We start from the raw sequence: 18,500 nt of genomic DNA on the forward strand, positions 1-18,500 counted from the left end.
ACAGCACAGTTCGTGGAATGCCGAGAGTTCTTTGCGCTTTCCAGCTACCTCGGACGCCGAGTTCCTATTCGCGGCAGGTTGGGCGTTGCGCACCCGCTACAAGGCAGTCAGCGCATCGATTTCGCAAAGCAGTGTGTTGGCAGTAGCAGCACCTACTAGTCTACGTTCACTCTCGAAGAATCCTCTGTTCATTTGGGATGGACTGACGAATCCCCCGGCAGCGGCTATTTCACAGCCACTGTCCTTGCAGGGTTCGTTGCCAGTTAGGCCTATCCGAAGTCGGGACGTTGATCGGCAGTGACATCTGCGTTCGCTGTCGCTTTGGGAAGCGTCCGACGCCGTTCCCCTCGATACTTGGGGCGAGTTCTAAACTTTGGTTATCTAGACTGCGCTTTCAAGGCTTGCCATGATGCAAACTGCAAAGAAACACCGAACAATGCGATCGCGACGTCCAAGACTTCGCTCTCTTTGCCGGAAGGGTAAAAGGGGGAAGAGCGCACCGCTGACCAATGGCGGCCTCGTGCTGCTTGCCGTGATATTCAAAACGCGTAACATATGCGTTGTTTTTCTTGTTTTTGTTTCATTCTTGGTGAAGATACAAGACTGGCTACTCGTCGATTGTGAAGGGAAAGGTCTTCGCAGCATGCGTGCAGGATTGCAAATGGTGGCCAACACATCGTTTTCGCGACAGGACAACGCGAACTATGCCTATTTTGGCGACGTTCGCGCATTTCTCACGTGACCGCTCCCTACTTAGAAGCATTTTTAGATCATTCCTCGTGCGAATTTCAACTTGATATTTTCAGAAGCAAAAGGTTATAGTCCAAGGATGCCAATACAACCGGGGGAAAAAAAAAAGCAAGAATTTTCCGGAAAACCGCGACTTTTCGACCCGGGTCTTCCCATAAAATAGTCCATGATTCTGCCTTGCCTCATACTACGCTTGGAAGCAATTTGGTTTGCCCATATTTGCACCAAGGTGACATAGTCACCGTAAATGCTAAACAAAAGCGTCACCGCGATGGCGATCTCCGCTGCCGACAGCTGCGGGCGATCGTCGTCATCATCCAAACCGCTCTCCGGCTTTGGCACAACCTGGAGAAGAATTTCTTCGTCTGGGGGCTCCGCACACGAAATTGTCATCGTCCGCACGAGCGAAGTCTTTAAATAGAGAGTTTAATAATAACATTATCAGACGCTGCGGGCAATGCGGGTATAGCGGAGGCATTATGCGTTCTAGAATAGCATTTGCTCCCCCTAGAAGAAGGTTTAAGGAAATTCGCCCCGACCGCAAACTCAAATGCACGGGAGCTACACACAACACTTCGCGGGCCGTGGTCGCCGCACGCTATTTCGGATTTTCTGCGGGCAGGTCGCGAATGGCGACTCATGCGCAGTGGCAGCAACCGCACCACAAGGGCTCGTGGTGCGCTATTCTAAAACTCCCTAATGTCATTATGGCAGGCACATTCACTCCACTACTGCGCAGCTCCGCCTCCTCCCTGTATGGTACGATGACGACAGTGCTGACCACCACGGCTGCCAGAAGACCAAAAAACGGTCCCGTGCTGAGTTTTTTTAAAGCAGACACGGTCTCCGAAACTTCAAATCTGACGATTGCTTTCCAATCTTGGAGGCAGGAAAGCCATTTTAAAATTAAGCCACTAAGCTTAGTGAAGCCGGCAGAAAATTCAACATGGCGGCGTCCACACAGGTTCGTAGCGGCTCAAAACAAGCGATTTAGTCCTAAATGTCCAACTTTAGGGGGCGAATTCGTCCGAAAAATTAGTCGAAAAAAAAAAAAAACGCATTAGCCCTATGGGAACCCTGACAGTGCATTTATGAAGTTCGAAATATATCCAACAAAATCAGTCGACGACTGTATGCGTGGGAGATGAAAGCACGCGCCGCCGTGTAATGACGATCTGGCGATGCCCGCTCACAGCGCCATCTGGCTGATAGTGTTGAAAATAGGACAGTTCCCCCAAGATGGCCATCGGCAGCGGTAAGTGATAGATATAAATATCTTGTAGTTTAAATGTTGAAGGAGGTTCTCCGTGTCTAAGAGGCTACCGCCTTGCACTCACAATTCAGAGGTCGGACATTCAATTCCGCGCGCCAGAGTTTTTTCCTTTCTCATGTTTTTATGTACAGTGAACCTCTTCACAAGAGTCATGCTCTGGGCAGCAATTTTTGTCTTCTATATGAGATGTCTCTAATAAGCAAGGTACCATGCATGCATTTTATTGTCAAGATGTATTTTACTGTAGATACACTGGTGTCTCTTATACTCATTTGTCTCTTATAAAGGAGTGCGACTGTATACAGATACGTATACATATACGAGTGAATGCCGCTGACTTCGGTGGCTCCAGCCGAAAGTGTTCCTATAATTGCGATCGCAATAAAATGGCGACCACCACGTAATATCCCCTCACGACACATGCTTTGAACATTACCGTATTTACTCGATTCTACCGCGCCCTCGATTATAACGTGCACCAGATTTCCACCGCAAAAAAAAAAAAAAAAAAAAAAAAGTAAGACATCGATTGCAACGGGCACCCATTTTTCTCGTTGGCCTGCACGATCACACTACTCGGGAAAACGACTCCTTTCGGGAGCGCCTTACATTTAAAACCGAGGTAGGGGGGAATCTTGTGCCTATCTGACGTGCAACATAGCATTGCCGTCACTCTTGTTTTACTGTGGCCCGATGTCAGCACGCGAACTTGCTTCGCCCCCTTCTTCTTGACGGTTGTGGTGCCAGGCATGTCGAAGTAAAGAGGCGTCTGATCGGCATTCCAGATTTGCCCAAGCAGGTAGCCGTTGTTGCGCCGCAAGTTTAGGACGAACGCCTGAAAACTCTGAAGCTTTTCATCGTACTCCACCGCAAAACTTTTCGCATATGCATGTTCCCCTTCGGAGGGAAAATCTTTTCCTCTTCATATAGTTAGCCAGCACCTGCTCGCTTTAAACTGGCTCCGCATTAGACCTTCTTCTAAGACTGATTGCATAGCCCGCACTTGGAGCAGTTCTGTCGTCACGGGCCGCTGTGCCGCTCGCTGCTCAAGCACATACTCGCCGAGCAGCTCTTTATTTGCGGAAACCGACCCTGCTGTGGTCCACAGAAGCCTTTGCGTGAAGCTTTGCTGTCAACAATCTTCTGCATTTGTTTCCGCCGGTCCCGCACGCACGTTTCGGGAACTCCGAACGACCGCGATGCGGCCCGATTTTCGTCCGTTTCTGCACACGCGATGACTTTTCTTTTAAAAGCGGCATCGTGGTGCACTCGAGGTTTAGGAGTTGGCCCTTCCACGTCGTCGATGCTAATGCACTACTAGATGACGAACTCCTCAGCACACGTACGAAGTGCCGCACATGGGAAACACATAGGCAGAAATGGCAGACGCCCCATGCCGACGCATGTAGGGGGCGGCCATTTTGGATTTGCCGATGGCAATAGATTGACCGTAATTTTTTTGTTCGTACTCGATTCTAACGCGCATGCGACTTATGAACTCGCTTAACCGGAAAAAAGGTGCGCGTTAGATTCGAGTAATTCGGTACTTTCAAATCCAGAACGAAGTTGTCGCGCAGTGATCTCCAGTTGACGTGTGTAGAGAGCATTAAGGAAGGAGTTTGATGGCATTACATAATTCATATGCTGAACAGTACCAGACAGCCCAAATTATTTACTTTACAAATTAATGAGCATTTACTAACTTCAGTAACAACAAAGCCAACATGCACCCTCTCAAACGTAGGCATGAAAATCAGGGTTAGGTATCACTCTACAACACTCACCCAGTTTGGCAAGTGCAGCCACACCGCCCTCAGGCTCCTTGCCGGCCATCTCTTTCCGGAAGTCGCCCATGAAGAGCATGAAGGCTGTACCAGGGCGCTTAGGCTTGTTTGCATCTCGTGCTGGCTTGTACACCGCCATCTGTAGATATTCATCATAACATGCAACTTGACTGCAGGACACTCTTTACTGCTAGCCTGTACTGAATGCATCTGATACAAAAGACACTCTTGAGATATTTGTGCAGTGAATATTGCTTATAGTAGGCTTAGTCAACAGCAAAAATCACACGAAGTGGTACAGTCGAACCCCACTTTAACGAAAAATTCTTGGTTGTTTTCAGCAGCCCGTAGCAGTCATTGCATAAATATTGTAGCCACAACAAATTTTTTTTGTCGTTCCACTTTCAACAAAACTTGACGATGCGAATCCATGCAGCAATGCCATGCAGTAAACAAAATCTTCAACGTTTTGATGCATTTTTCAGAACATGAAAATGCGTCGCCGAAGTCTTGTTCCAATGAATCTTCCTAGCTCAATTCTTCAGTACATAAATTTTGGCCTCTTTCTTTGTTAGCTTATTTAGTAAATGTCTACCTAGAACAACCAGAGCTACAATTCCTTTTGCACAATGTAGCTTTCTATCAGGAACTTTTTTTTGCCGTCGTTTGTTTCACGAACCGTGAACTAAAACTGGATTCTTTTCAAAGAAAAAATATTAGAGTTAGTTGACCATCTTGTGCCGCTGATCTCTGCATCCAACGATAAAACTAACCCTTGGTTTACTAAACTTCTTCGAACATTACGAAATAAAAGAAAACGTTTCTATGATACCGCAAAACGCATTGGCTCTGTGTCCTACTGGGATAAATACAAGGTCTGTTTACAAGACTATTGTAAAGGCTTAAGCACAGCTAATAAGAAATATTATTTGCAGGACTTGCCGTCTCTTCTCAAAAATAACCCCCAAAAGTTCTGGCAAATAATTTCACCCTACAACAAGTCTCCCAATCACATTACAATACACGATAATGAACTAACGCTGCTTTCTGATGAAGCTTCCGCTATCGCTTTCAATGAGTATTTGGTTTCCGTTTTTACACAGGAAGATTGTTCCAATGTGCCATTCATTCCAGATCGCCCTTTCGCTTTAATGGCCCCAATCATTGTCACTGCCGAAGGTATAGCCTAACTCATCACGAATCTTAAGGTTTCTACTTCATCAGGTATTGATAACATTAACTCTAAAATACTGAAGAACACCACAGATATCTCCAGGCATTTCCTCTGACTCCAGTCGCTATCATCAGGTGAGCTGCCCAAGGATTGGAAGATTGGTAAGGTGATTCCCGTATTCAAGTTTGGTGACAAGCACTCGCCCTGTAATTATCGACCCATTTCACTTACATGCATCTCTTGCAAACTACTTGAACATATCGTGGCTTCTCATATCTACGATCACCTTGAATCAAACAACTTCTTTTTCTTCCATCGGCATGGCTTTAGAAAAGGCTACTCATGTGACACCCACTTGAACATATCGTGGCTTCTCATATCTATGATCACCTTGAATCAAACAACTTCTTTTTCTCCCATCAGCATGGCTTTAGAAAAGGCTACTCATGTGACACCCAGTTATTCGAATTCACGACTGACCTTCACTTTGATATGAACACTAACTAACAAACCGTTTGCCTCTTCCTTGATTTCACCAAGGCATTCGATACTGTCCCTCATTGTCGATTATTCTCTAAATTGGCTGCACTCCGTATTGATTCATTAATCCTGTGTTGGAAGCGATACCACAAATACTTTACGAGAAACAAATTATTTCTTTATTGAACCATGTGGAGGGGCTGAGCATAATGTCAAAAAAAAAAAAAAAAACAGTATTGAGAAAGCTGCGTTCAAAGTTTCAACTTTTCTTTACGTCTCTAAAACACCTAAAAATTGTGATCTCAGGTTTGTCTTGTGATATTTGACTTATTTTCATGATTTATCCCTTTTCATGATTTACAAAGAACAAGTATGGATTTCAAACCAAGTTCTTTGTATGAAGGAGTGGTGTGATAGGTATGACAGAAAAGATTGTAATTGAATAAAACCATAGACTGAAATTATTACACATACTTTTTGTGCTGAAGTTGTAATTAGCATAATTAAGTACTTGATTACAAATATTCACTGAAATTTTCTTTATTTGGAGAGAGGTTTATTGCATCAGAAAAATGGATCACACCATGACGGCCTATGCCTGCTTTCTAAATAACAAAGTTATGGGCAGAAGACTGGTGGCACGGGAATTTCTAGCAGTATAATTATTGACACGAAACGGGCATATAAAAATTCGTGCCCCCGATTCACACACGCTCTTTCGCCGCTCTAGCTGTGAAACACATCATCATACAGCCGGTCGCGGAAACTCTAATCTACAGCAAATCATTAACCTCGGAACATCCATAGACGTTCGTGGCGATATCAAGCACAGCTCCAAGCACGTCTGAATCGCATCACAAAAGCTTATTGACAGCACTCCATATGGCCGTGGGGTGCGCGGCCGCGTGGACAGTGCAGCCGGCGCGCAATGCACTTGCCGGCGGCGTTCGATGACGATACGCGAAATGTGTAACTACGAAGACAAAAAATCGGCACGCACTGCACTTGGCATCGCATTTTCGAATGACGACGCGCGAAACTGATAGCCGCTGTTCCAAGCGATCCTTGGCAGTGAAGGGGGGGGGGGGTTGACGAGCTTGACTGTGTTGTCCGCTGCCTAGCGTAAAATGCCCGTACGTGATTCAGAGGAGCTAGCAAGTGATGTGGTACATTCCTTGCGAAGAAGCACGTCGCCAAGAGTGCGCTTGCGCGTCCTTCCTGTTCGCAGTCTCGCTGTGAGCGGAGTTAGGCCTAAAGCCGACTCCGATGACGCGCCGCACTCGTAGACCGCCGCGTGCCCGCTCGTAGTAATCAGATCGTGCATCCGGTGCGGCCACTCCTAGGAATCAGATCGTGCCGCCGCTTACAGCTTCGTTACTTGCGAAGAAGCACGTCGCCATGAACGCGCTAGCGCGTCGCTACTGCCCGCAGTCTCGCTGTCGGCGGAGTTAGGGCTAAAGACGACTCCGATGACGCGCGGCGCTCGTAGTAACCTGATCGCGCATCCGCTTACTGCTCGTAACTAAAGCGTAGTTATATCTTAAGTGATTATCAAGCCGTGAACAAGTCACGAAGTGGAGATTTTCGAGAGCCATGTCCTCGCGACGCACAAGCAGCAGACGACGATCTCCCGGAGCAAGCATCGGGCCAATGGCAAGGCGAGCTGAGGCAACATGGCGGCCACGGCCAATCAAGGGCCTCAAAACGACCTTCAAACATTTGCTTTTTGCTCGCTTGTTGTTAAAGGGAGGAGCCCGCTGAGGGGGAAAGTTAAACACGGAGAAATGCTCTTTCCGATGAGCCCAAAAAGCCGGCTTCCGGCCCAAGCATGGCGAAGCTATAATTTGTTGAAAGTCGCCGTTTTCTCGTCATTTCCAGAAAAACTTTTGCTACCTAAGTGGGTGAAACGAATTTTCCGAAGCACTTCTGCGCGGTTTTCAGTATAGATATTTTGGAACCAGATAGAAAAAGGGTTCCAGAAACTGGAAACTTGAGTTTCAAAAAATCAATTTTTATGCCGTTTTTCGCGATCCCAAAGCCGCGTCCCCCCTTAAGATCGGTGCACACTGGCAACTCGCGACCATTTGAACTGGCAACCAAATAGCGAGTGACGTTCACACCGGCAAGGCTGCGTGCGAGCAACCGGAAGTCGCGAACATGGAGAGTCATGTCCAGATCTCATCATCAGCAAGAACTCTAGAGACCGGTTTCCGATCAGCTGATCCCCACCAGCTGAGTGAGCGGAGCGAACCGAGCACACCGTATTTATTGTTTATGAGCCATGACAATCTCTAGTTCTTCGCTTCAATCGAACTCCTTAGCACTGCTGGGAACATCCAGCAGCGCCAAGGAGTTCGATTGAAGCGAAGAACTAGAGATTGTCATGGCGCTGATGCGCTATGCCATGGCGTCCGTGCTGGCAGCACAGAAGCCTCCAAAGAAAAAAAAAGCCGGTGGTGGGTGTGACCATCCCTTCGCTTGCGAGAGTTGGCCGGCCATGCAAGCAAGCTGTTTACCTCCCAAGCTGCGCGGAGACGACGAGGAGTACTTCTGAGAGTGGTACGTATTCAGAAACATTCTTTGAATTTACCATGACTTGCACAGCCTACAATGCGGCAAAAGCGTGTCCCAAACGCGCTGCATTGAATGCGGTGACAAGTCAAGCACGAAAAAAAAAAAAAAAAAATGAATACGGGGAAAGGATAGTGCACAATCCATTTTCTCTTTATTTTGACGATGTTCAGCTTTTTGCGAATGCCGCCGCATAAATTCGACACTTTGCTCGAGCTGCTGCGCCCCACCATCTCTAAGCCAAGTACTCCAAGGTGGCCATGGCGCCACAGACCCAGAGGAACGCTCTCGTTTGTATCTGGCGGCAAAAGGCCAGTGCAATGAAAAAAAAAAAAAAAAAAAAGGAGCCTGCATATCATGAAATGCTGGCGTCACTTCTGGGCATCGTTGATTGGTTCCAGCAGGTTTGCGACTGCAGTCCCGCGACTGAAAAATTGCTCGAGAAGCGACCAGTCAAAGCAGTCGCTTAGCGACCGTTCGCAACTGTTTGCGACCAGTCGCAAGTGGTCGTGCAACCGCTGCTGGTCACCGGTGTGAACCAACCATTAGAGTGCCTATCAGGCGGTGACTTTGCTCTGCGGCCAGCAATGCATACTATCACCCTCTTCCGCCCCCTCCGCGCGGTGGACGCTATCCTGCTTCAGCACCACGAACACACGTCCCACTCCCCTGTGCTCCCTTTCGCAATTGTTTTTATAGAGTCATGTGTTTATTTTGTTATTTGTTTTTGGTTCTCCTTTGTGATCATTTTTCATTAGCAGCAGTAACAGGGCTGGACTGAGGTTAGCTGTCGCTCATAGCACTGTCATTTTAACTGCATGGGTGACGTCCGGCTGCCCTTTGCAGACTGGCAAAGGGCAAATTTAGGAGAGGGGGATGTGGGAATTGAGGCTAGCCCACTGCCTTTGCGCGGGCTTTGGTGCCTTTTCTGCCGTTCTCATGTCTCGACATGTCTGCCTTCCTTTGCTGTCTGCCGCGCTGGGAGAGAGGAGTGACGTTTCACTCCCTCACCCGGTAGCGGATGTTGACTGTGGCGCCACGCGCGGAGTCTCTCAAGAGGTTTTCGCGCGCTGTGTCGGGAGCGGACAGATACTCTCCGGGACTGCAAACGGTGAGCCACGCAATCTTTTCAGTCCCTCGACTCCCGTCGCTCCGGGCTCGTCGGACTTCGCTGACGGCGCCTCGCGCCCGAAGGGCGGTACGGTGTCCTATTGCGTGGCCTAGTCAAAGCGGAACTGACTGGATTCCCAGAGAAGGCAAGCGGGTTAGGGGGGAGACAAAAAGCTAGGCCACGCACTAGGACACCGTACCGCCCTTAGGCCGTGAGTACGCAGTGGGGCAACAAAAGGTGAGCGCTCGCCTCGGGCGCGCCGTCAGCGAAGTCCGACGAGCCTCGAGCGACGGGAGTCGACGGACGGAAAAGATTGCGTGGCTCACCGTTTGCAGTCCCAGAGAGTATCTGTCCGCTCCCGACACAGCGCACGAAAACCTTTCGTGAGACTCCGCGCGCGGCGCCATAGTCAACATCCGCTACCGGGTGAGGGAGTGAAACGTCACTCCACTCTCCCAGCGCGGCAGACAGCAAAGGAGGGCAGACATGCCGGGACATGAGAACGGCAGAAAAGGCGGCAATGCCCGCGCAAAGGCAGCGGGCTAGCCTCAATTCCCACAATACCAAGACATGGCGCCAGTTTACCGCCGTGCTTAAAAGAAAAGTTATTGAATTCCCGGAATCGAATGGCAACATGGCGGCGCAGAGGCAGTTTGGAGTGTTTGAGAAAAGCGTCAGGTACTGGTACTGGCGCAACCAGAAATCCTAACTGTTGGTATGTAAAGCCTGGAAGACGTTTTGCAGTTACTGAGCTGTGCACCCAGAACTCGAGGACTAAGTGGCGGATTTTATCTGCGAGTACCGTGACAGCTCCCTGCCAGCAAGTGCGGAGCTCATTCGCACGAAAGCTGTTGAGCTCGCCCGTGAAGCCGGACATAGTCAAGCGTGAATGCTTTGAGTGGGATGTGCATCACTTTCAGGCAACATTGAGCAATACGAGTTGAGTGAAGAATTTAGGAATCCATTTACTGGGTCTGCCGCTTCATGCGACGCAAACAGTTTGCCTTTCGACAGCGCAAGTCAATCTGCCAGAAGCTGCCTGAGAAGTACGAGGAGAAGTTGACAGAGTTTCAACTTTACGTGAATAGCTTCCGGCAGCAGCATGGCTACATTTTAGGCCAGCTCGGGAACACCGACAAAAAAACCGGTGTGGTTCGACATGCCGTCGTCCACAACAGTCTGTGAACGCGGGGCAATAGAGGTGAATCTTTTGTAGGCCGAAAGCGAGCATCCGGGCTTCACCGTTATGCTTTCCTGCATGGTTGACAGCAGAAATTTGCCCCCGTTCATGATTTTGTAAGTGGAAGACGCTGCCGAAAGAGAAGGTTACACGGACGAGGCTCTAATGCGCGAGTGGATCCGCACAGTGTAGAACCGGTGGCCCGGAACCCTCCTGCAGCGCCGGAACATGTTCATGTTGGATGCATTTCGCGGGCACTTGACGGCATCAGTAAAGGAGATACTTCGCGACAAGAAGATTGATCTTGTTGTCATTCCGGAAGTGATGACATCAACAATGCAACCGCTGGCGTCGTCTTTAACAAACCTTTCGAAGACCGCGTGCATGCGCTGTACACTGAATGGATGGCTGGCAACAACCCGTGAGCCCCAACAGGCCGGATGCGCAGGTCACCTCTCGCTACAGTTTGTGCTTGGGTCTCTGAGGAATGGAGGTCTCTGGCTGAAGAAATGGTGGTGTGCGCATTTAAGATGTGCTGCATCAGCAACGCTCCTGACGGCACCGAGGACATGTTTTGGGAGGCGGCTAGCGAAAGGCTTCGGAGGATTTAATAGAGTGCATCAGTGAACAATTCCATGTACTTCTTTTTTTGCTGCTCAAGGCAAGGGGGTCGACCTATATTCCACTTTATACGGTATATTTGCTCTTGTTATTTCGTAGATGTTGTGTATGTCTTCCCATAAATCTACCTCACCCATAATTTCACCTTCACAATTTTCAGCCACTTCAGCCACTCACCTCGCGCTTGTATCGCTCACGGTCTCTCGCGGCAGCGCTGAGGAAAGGTTGCTTGTCTTCGTCTGACATCGTGTTCCACTTTCCGGCACATTCCTTGCCGAAATCCCCAATCTGCAAAAAGAATAAATGCATACTACCATGTCACCCTTTGTGTGCAGCAGCAAAGCGATGAATACAAAAAAAGACATGTCTGTACGGTGGCCTTTGGGATGACAATGCAACTCAAATGTGTTATTCAATGGAGAGGACTGGCTGGTCACCAGAAAGTTTTTCTGTATGTATAAAATTTGTTTAATTAATAAGCAGCTTACTTCTGAACTGAGTAGTGAAACTTTTTAACGATATACTTAAATGCCACGGACCAAGAACTGGTCTGTACAAGAGGCAGGTTATGAACGAAAACACATGTGATAACATAGGAATATATCAAGAGAAATGGAATTGAGAACCCGTACTAACAGAACACATAAAAGTTAACATGGCAAAATATTACATGAAATGGAAACAGAAAACAAATTAACAGTTCATATGTTAGCTCTAAACAACAGAAAGTTGGCTGAGATCAGTTAGAAATTTCCAATCAGGCACAGTGCACGGAAAAAAGGAACATTTAAAGGCGTTTGTTTTGGGCAAAATATGGGGTTAATGAATGAGCGTGATCACGTTGTGTATGCTTAGTGGACAGAGGAGATACATATGCACTCGGGTCAAGGGCTAACTAGTGATTAACGAGAAGATAAAGTTAAGGTGGTTGTTTTTTCGCCGCGATGAAAGTATTTCAATATTGATAGGAGCCATTAGTTCGATCGGCGAGTCCGTGAGCGAACCCAACAGCCTTTCTTTGTACCGCTTCGAGTTTTCTTAATGTTAGATTCAATAACGGGGTCCCATACAACAGTAAAGTATTCTAGGTTTGGTCTTATAAACGTAAAGTAACTAAGTAGTTTTATGTTAGAAGGAGTTTGTGCTTTGGAAAACACAGGTTACGAAAGGCAGAAGAACATACATTGTCTATGTGGAATTTCCAAGACAGGTAATTAGTTATTGTCATGCCTGAATATTTGTACTTGTTTACCTGTTGTAGATGATGAGCCGAGGTTATAAGTAAAATGAAGGGGTGTTTTTAAACGAGTCATGCAAAGATAAACAGTTTTTTGTGCATTACAATGCCATACCCTTGTCCTAACATCAGATTGGTATCTTATTAAGACTTGAGTTCAGTTTCTGTTCATCATCAGAAGAAGTAATTTGAGTTCCTGGTAGTGGTATGTTTACAATGTTGTTAACATAAATTAAAAATAACAGCGGCCCCCAGAATACTACACACTGCAGCACGCCTGATGTTACAGGAAGAGAACTCTAATTGTTCCAATCTAATGAAACTGTGAACGTTCTGATAAATAGTTTTGAATCCAGGACATGAACATGTCCGGTAGATTGATGTTTCTGAGTTTCGTAATTAATTTGTGATGAACATCTTTATCTACTTCCCTGCTAGAGTCAAGGAATATGATGCCAATTCGACCACTTATATCTGGAGTTACTGCAGATGAATGAACCACTGAGACTCACCATTACCGTTGAATAACCTTTTTTTAAAGCCATGGTGAAAATCAGTCAGTACAGAGTTTTGCTTGAGAAAATCCACAATGCGCTTGGATTTTACAAGTTCGAGCATTTTACACATTGGCGATGCTAATGAGATGGGACAGTATTTTTCTACAAGTTGCCTTATTTAAAGATGGGAACAACACGAGCCCTCTTCCAATCACTGGGTAGTTTTGCATTTAACGGCCAACATGAAAGAGCACAATGACAAAATTAGCAATACTTTTGGCATAACGGCGAGGAAAAACATTAGGGATATTGTCTGGACTACAAGATGATTTAGTATTGAACTTCAAAATCATTTCGAGAAGTGCACAATATGACAAAGTCCACTTCAATAAACTGAAATACTATTTACTGACACGTATGAAGACTCACCTCAGCAAACACATTATGAAAAAATTTGTTAAAATGTTCCGCAATGAGCTTCAGATCTGTAACTATTTCCATCGACTAATCTATGTGATACCCGCTTCTTACTATCACTCAGGAAGTTCCAGAACTTCGTAGGATCAGTTTTGAAAAAGTTTGACAGTGTTGTCTTAAAGTAAAAATCCTTTGAATCGTGCAAAGCACTTGCGAAATTTATTTTATAGCAACCCACAATCAATATTTATAGTACCCGTTTTCTTGAGTGCAACGAAAAGCTTACCGGTCAGAGCTTGTAATCGCAAATAGGTAACGCGGAAAACACCTTGGAACACTTATAATCAGAATTTTTCGAATTGCGGTGATTCTGCAGTCTTAAGGAAGCAAGCTGCAGACAGTGTATAGATCGTGATAGCGTTTATCTGCGAGTGTAATGGCATCAGTGATGAAAAGTGAAGCCTTAAGTACAAACCCGTAATGTTGAGTTTGTCAAGCTTGCAGTCCCGCGAACACTGCTTTCTGGCCTGTTAAATTATTTTACAAGAGTCACAGCACTTTCCAGGGACTTCTTATGCAAGTACTTTTGGCCGTATACGGTAGTATTTTTTTTACATTAGCCAAGTAGCCAAGTCGAGCCAAGCCAAGTCTTCGCAAACAAAACACCACGTTTACAAATGATTGACAATTCATGCATAGTAGTTCACGTGTAGTTGTAGATGGACGGCTTTGTAAATGTCATCACTTTACAACTTGAGCGCGTTCGAGGAAAGAATTTATGCTCGCATGCAAGCACAAAATTAGGACCCCTGAACGGGGAAAGAATTTACACTCACATGCAAGTGCAAAATTAGGACCCCTATCAAGAAGCCAGAGCAACATGCTTCGACGGACGACAGCGGCCGCGATGCATGAAGTGGTAGCAATTCTCCACAGAGCAGTAAGTTGACACCATTTCGGGTGCCGCAGCGATCGCATTCAGAAGCTCGCGTGCTTCTTCCAAAGCGCCCGACGCAGCGGGAATCGAGCTGCTCTGGAAATGCCGCACAGCAGTGCGCACGCGCAACTGCACCCGTTTCCCTGTAGAGGCCACGAAAGCAGCGCCACTTTTCATGCTCTACTTCCTTAACCTTTTAAGCCACATAGAAACAAACGAAAATGAACAATAACGTACATATTTGAAATTTAAGCCCATAGTTTGGTGCGCTTTAAATATTAACAGCAAAGTTATTAGGACTTCATATTTGTGTTCACGGCTCTCACGCTAGGGGCGTGACATGCCGGTTTTGGTTACTTTTAAACGCGATTTAAAAATATAAATCTAACCCACACCACGAAATGTATGCTGTCACCTGTCACCATAATTCACGCTCTTTTTCGTTCCATCGGAATCTAATCACTTGTTTTGACCAGTTGTGGGTCTCTTGAGGTTCATGAACAATAGATAATTAGGGATTGCTCTTTCAGCCATTTTATTTGCCTTTTTAGGTGAATAATTTTACACATAATCCATGGGATGCTTTTAGCAATCTTTTTAGATTTGGTTGGTACAAATGATCATATGCAGTGATGGCACATTTTAGTAAATTGGTTCCATAGCCTGACAACATTGCCCTCACTTACAATAAATCAATTGTGACAACTTTCGATATACTGCACAAGAGGCGCATCATCAGATCTTGCATAATCATTGAAGGTTCAAGTGGTTGTGAGCTTGTGACCAGCTGAGTTAGATAAAGGAATAGTAACACTTACAAGATGATGATCAGAGAGACAACTTTCAATTCAACTTTCAATTACCTATGTTCATAAAAATTGCAACTTAGGAACAACGCCAGGTCCAACATTGCACTAGACGAACCTTGTTCTCCAATAGGCTGCCTAACCACTTAGACTAGGTCGTGAGTAAGCAAAATGTCAAATATTATGTAGGCAATTTTGTTCGATTTGCGGCTTGCTGAACGAGTTACCAATCAACATTTGGTACTTTGAAATCCCCGATAACAAACACATCTTTACTCTGGAAATGCGTCATATGCTCTTGCAATTTTAGTATATATTCAGGAGCGGTGTCTGGTGGTCTGTAACACACGTAAAGCACAAAGCATTGATCCCAACAATTTATTTTGATACACAAAAACTTGAGATCAGTGACATCTGCTAAAAAAATCGCTTGTGTTGACGGCTTGACAAGGGTAGCAACAACTCCCCCCTTATTTGACTGGACCTTATGAAAGACACTAACTTGAAGGGATGATGATGATGCTTGGTGCTTTGTGACGCAAGGGCCAAAGAGCGCCAGTTCATGGGACAAGAGATGTGGACAATGATTGTGATTAGCGGCTGTATAAAGGCCTTCAAATTCCTCGCCCTAAGGCAGGTAAAAACATGGAAGTGATAAAATCATGACCTTGCCCTGAAAAGTGTATGGTGTTAATAGATGACGAAAGTTTGTGATAATAAAAACCATGATGGACATGTATGGAATAAGCACCAATGCCTCGATCGTACACACCCTTGCGTTCAAGGGCCGTGAGGCACGTGCTTTGTTGAGTGTAGCCACTGCAGCGGAGACCTCTCTGGAGAGGTCGTGCTATGGAATGCCCTGGTATATGATATGAAAAGAACAAACTTCTCTCAAAAAAGCTAACAATGATTTATGTGTGAAAAGTAGTTCCTTACCAACGAACATTGCAGGATGAAGTGGTATCTGTTGTCGGTAGGGTATTGGAAAGTGTTGTCTTCTTAGCGTGTCTAATTCTTTACACTGGATCAGAATGAGAAGTTCGGTGAGTGCTTCTCCACATCTGTCACACAAAGGTGGATCGCCACCAGACAAAAGAAATTACTGTGTAGTGTATGTATATCCTGTTCTTAACCTTGTAAGTATTACTTCTGTGCGGCTTGATTTTCATGCTGGCAGCCAATGACCAAGTTGCGACTGATGATGTGTACATTATTACCTGTGTGTGTGTCCCATGTGCTCTGAATAACCCCTGACCTTTCGTTTTAGACGAGGTTTCAAGTCGAGTGCAGGAATCGGTATCAATGTATTGGTAGCGGTTTAGTTGGCGGATCCAGCTAGCAGGTCCACCAGAATGTTGCCTCGTATTTCACGGTGTCCTGGCACCCAACAGACTACAACATGCTGCTTGGATGAGTAGACTAGGCATAGGAGCAAACAAAGCGAGACAAGGACAGAGCCTTTGTGCTTTTTAAGAGTCTTCAGAGCTTTTACTACATTTAAGAAATTTGTATATATTATTGCCTTCTATGGTTTTTTTTTTTTTAATGTGTTCAACGGCCGCAAGTACCGCATAAGCTTGGCCGGTGAAAATGCTTGTATCAGAGTGCAGGACGCCGGCTTCCAAAAAGTTGGGCCGACGGCTCCGTACGAGACAGAAGTGTTGGACTTTGAAGCATCCGTAAAGAACTCAGGACATGTGTACTTATGTTGCAGTTCTAGGAAGTATGAATATGTGCAATTGGTGCATGCTTCGTAACCTCTAAGAAAGACACGTCGCAATCTGCCACGGTGGCAGGCATACTGCGGGAGCCATAAAACGGTGTTCAAGTGGCACACCAGTTTTTTTCGCCATGCTTCTAACACGAAGTGAGTAGGGCTGTCCCATAGAAGGCCGTTTTTCAAACACAGCAGAACTTGAGATGTCATTATGTGTCGAATGTGAAGGGTGTTCCTTGTCTGCGTACACTTCAAGATAATATTTAAAAGACATGTAACATCTCTGTAGGTGGAGCGACCATTCGTTCCATTCCATGTACAGGCTTTCCCCGGGGCTAGTGCAAAAAGCACCCGTAGAGAGGCGGATGCCTAGGTGATGAACAGGGTCAAGCATTTTAAGGGCAGTAGGTGTCCCAGACTGATATGCTATTGTGCTATAGTCTAGGTGGGTACGTATGAGGCTTTTATAAAAATTAATTAGACACTTTTTGTCACTTCCCCACATAGTGCGTGACAACCCTTTTAGAACGTTCATGGCTTTTACACACTTGTTTTTTTAAATACTTGATGTGTGGTATGAAGGTTAGATTGGTGTCCAAGATTAGGCCTAAGAATTTGTGTTCGGTATTAACGGAAAGACGTTGCCCATTCAGTTTAATATCAAGTTCGGAATGAATGCCTCTTTCTTCATGAAGAACAAGACACACATGCTTTTCTGTGAATTCAGTCGGAACCAATTTTCTTCTGCAAAATTGGAGACTTTATTCAAATCAAGCTGAACCTGCTGCTCACACATGGCCAGATTACAAGACTTTTATTAAAACTAAGCTGGATGTCGTTGACATATGTACAATAAAACATATTGCGAAGAATGAACAAGCGCAAAGAATTCATTTTGATATTAAAAAGTGTGCAACTAAGTACACCACCTTGCGGCAAGCCTGTTTCTTGGACAAATGTTTGAGAAAGAACGCTGCCCACACGGACACGAAATGTCCGGTTTGACAAATGTTTGAGAAAGAACACTGCCCACTCGGACACGAAATGTCTGGTTTGACAAGTAACTTTCGATTATGGTAAACATTCTGCCACGCACGCCAAAGTGGGACAGGTCTCTAAAGGGGGGACACGGGACCCGATAGTGAAATATACTAGTGTTAGGCCTTGAGGCATGATTTTTTCAGGGAATATTCAGCTTTGTACACTTATTGAAAATATGTAATTACATATTCTTTACATCAATCCAAAGAAAAGTTACTATTCTTACTTTATGAATTTGGGATGTGACTTGCATAAAAAGTGATGCATCAAAAGAGCTGTAAGTGAACCTGTATATTACTGAATATTGAAATAGTGCAAATATGCAATTTCATGCTAGTATCTAAATTTTACCCGTAGTTATGAAGTTTTTGTTGCAGTCTCTTAGCTCTGAATTTTCCACTGGTGATTTCTGGAAAATTTCAAAACTTTACAATATACTTAAACATTTTATCAAGGTTTTCTTGCACACTTCAATACCCTAGCATTCAAACAAACAAAAAATATCAAGAAAATCGAATCAGTATTAGCGACACAGTCCTCATCCCAACATTCAAAACATGCAAAAATCTGTATTTGAGAAAAATGCAAAAACTGAAAAAGTTGTGAAAATGAAAATTTAGTGCATGAAAACCACAGCACTTGTATTCACAATCACTCAGAAAGCCCCTGCGGAATAGTCTAAAGTAGGTTTTTCCTTGTGCTTCTTTGCGGCTGCCTGGAACGCTGCTGAAGATGCACGTTTCCTCTCCGAGTCGACGGCACGGCGATAGTCTTTCTTAACCGCCCGCTGGTTACCTGTGCATGTTTGATCTAGCTGCAGTTCAGGCAAAATAAGCGAACTAGATTCCTTGTTCCCTAAGTTGAAATGCATAACAGCATCTGCCATGGCAGTCTCAACGGC

The 18,500-nt window shown here is 45.4% G+C and overlaps 1 protein-coding gene across 4 annotated transcripts in view; it reads right to left on the reverse strand.

Moving 5' to 3' along the window:
- Positions 1-18,500, reverse strand: part of LOC119174075 (uncharacterized) — a 67,988-nt gene that overhangs the window by 14,000 nt on the left and 35,488 nt on the right. For all 4 annotated transcript variants that reach the window (XM_075896262.1, XM_037424864.2, XM_075896264.1 and 1 more), the window contains 2 exons: positions 11,122-11,232; positions 3,808-3,946 (listed from right to left, as the gene is read on the reverse strand). In XM_075896262.1, coding sequence (XP_075752377.1) covers positions 3,808-3,946; positions 11,122-11,232 — 250 coding nt within the window. The remainder of the gene's footprint in view (positions 1-3,807; positions 3,947-11,121; positions 11,233-18,500) is intronic.

The sequence above is a fragment of the Rhipicephalus microplus genome, chromosome 5 (assembly GCF_043290135.1).
Source record: "Rhipicephalus microplus isolate Deutch F79 chromosome 5, USDA_Rmic, whole genome shotgun sequence".
NCBI lineage: Eukaryota > Metazoa > Arthropoda > Arachnida > Ixodida > Ixodidae > Rhipicephalus > Rhipicephalus microplus.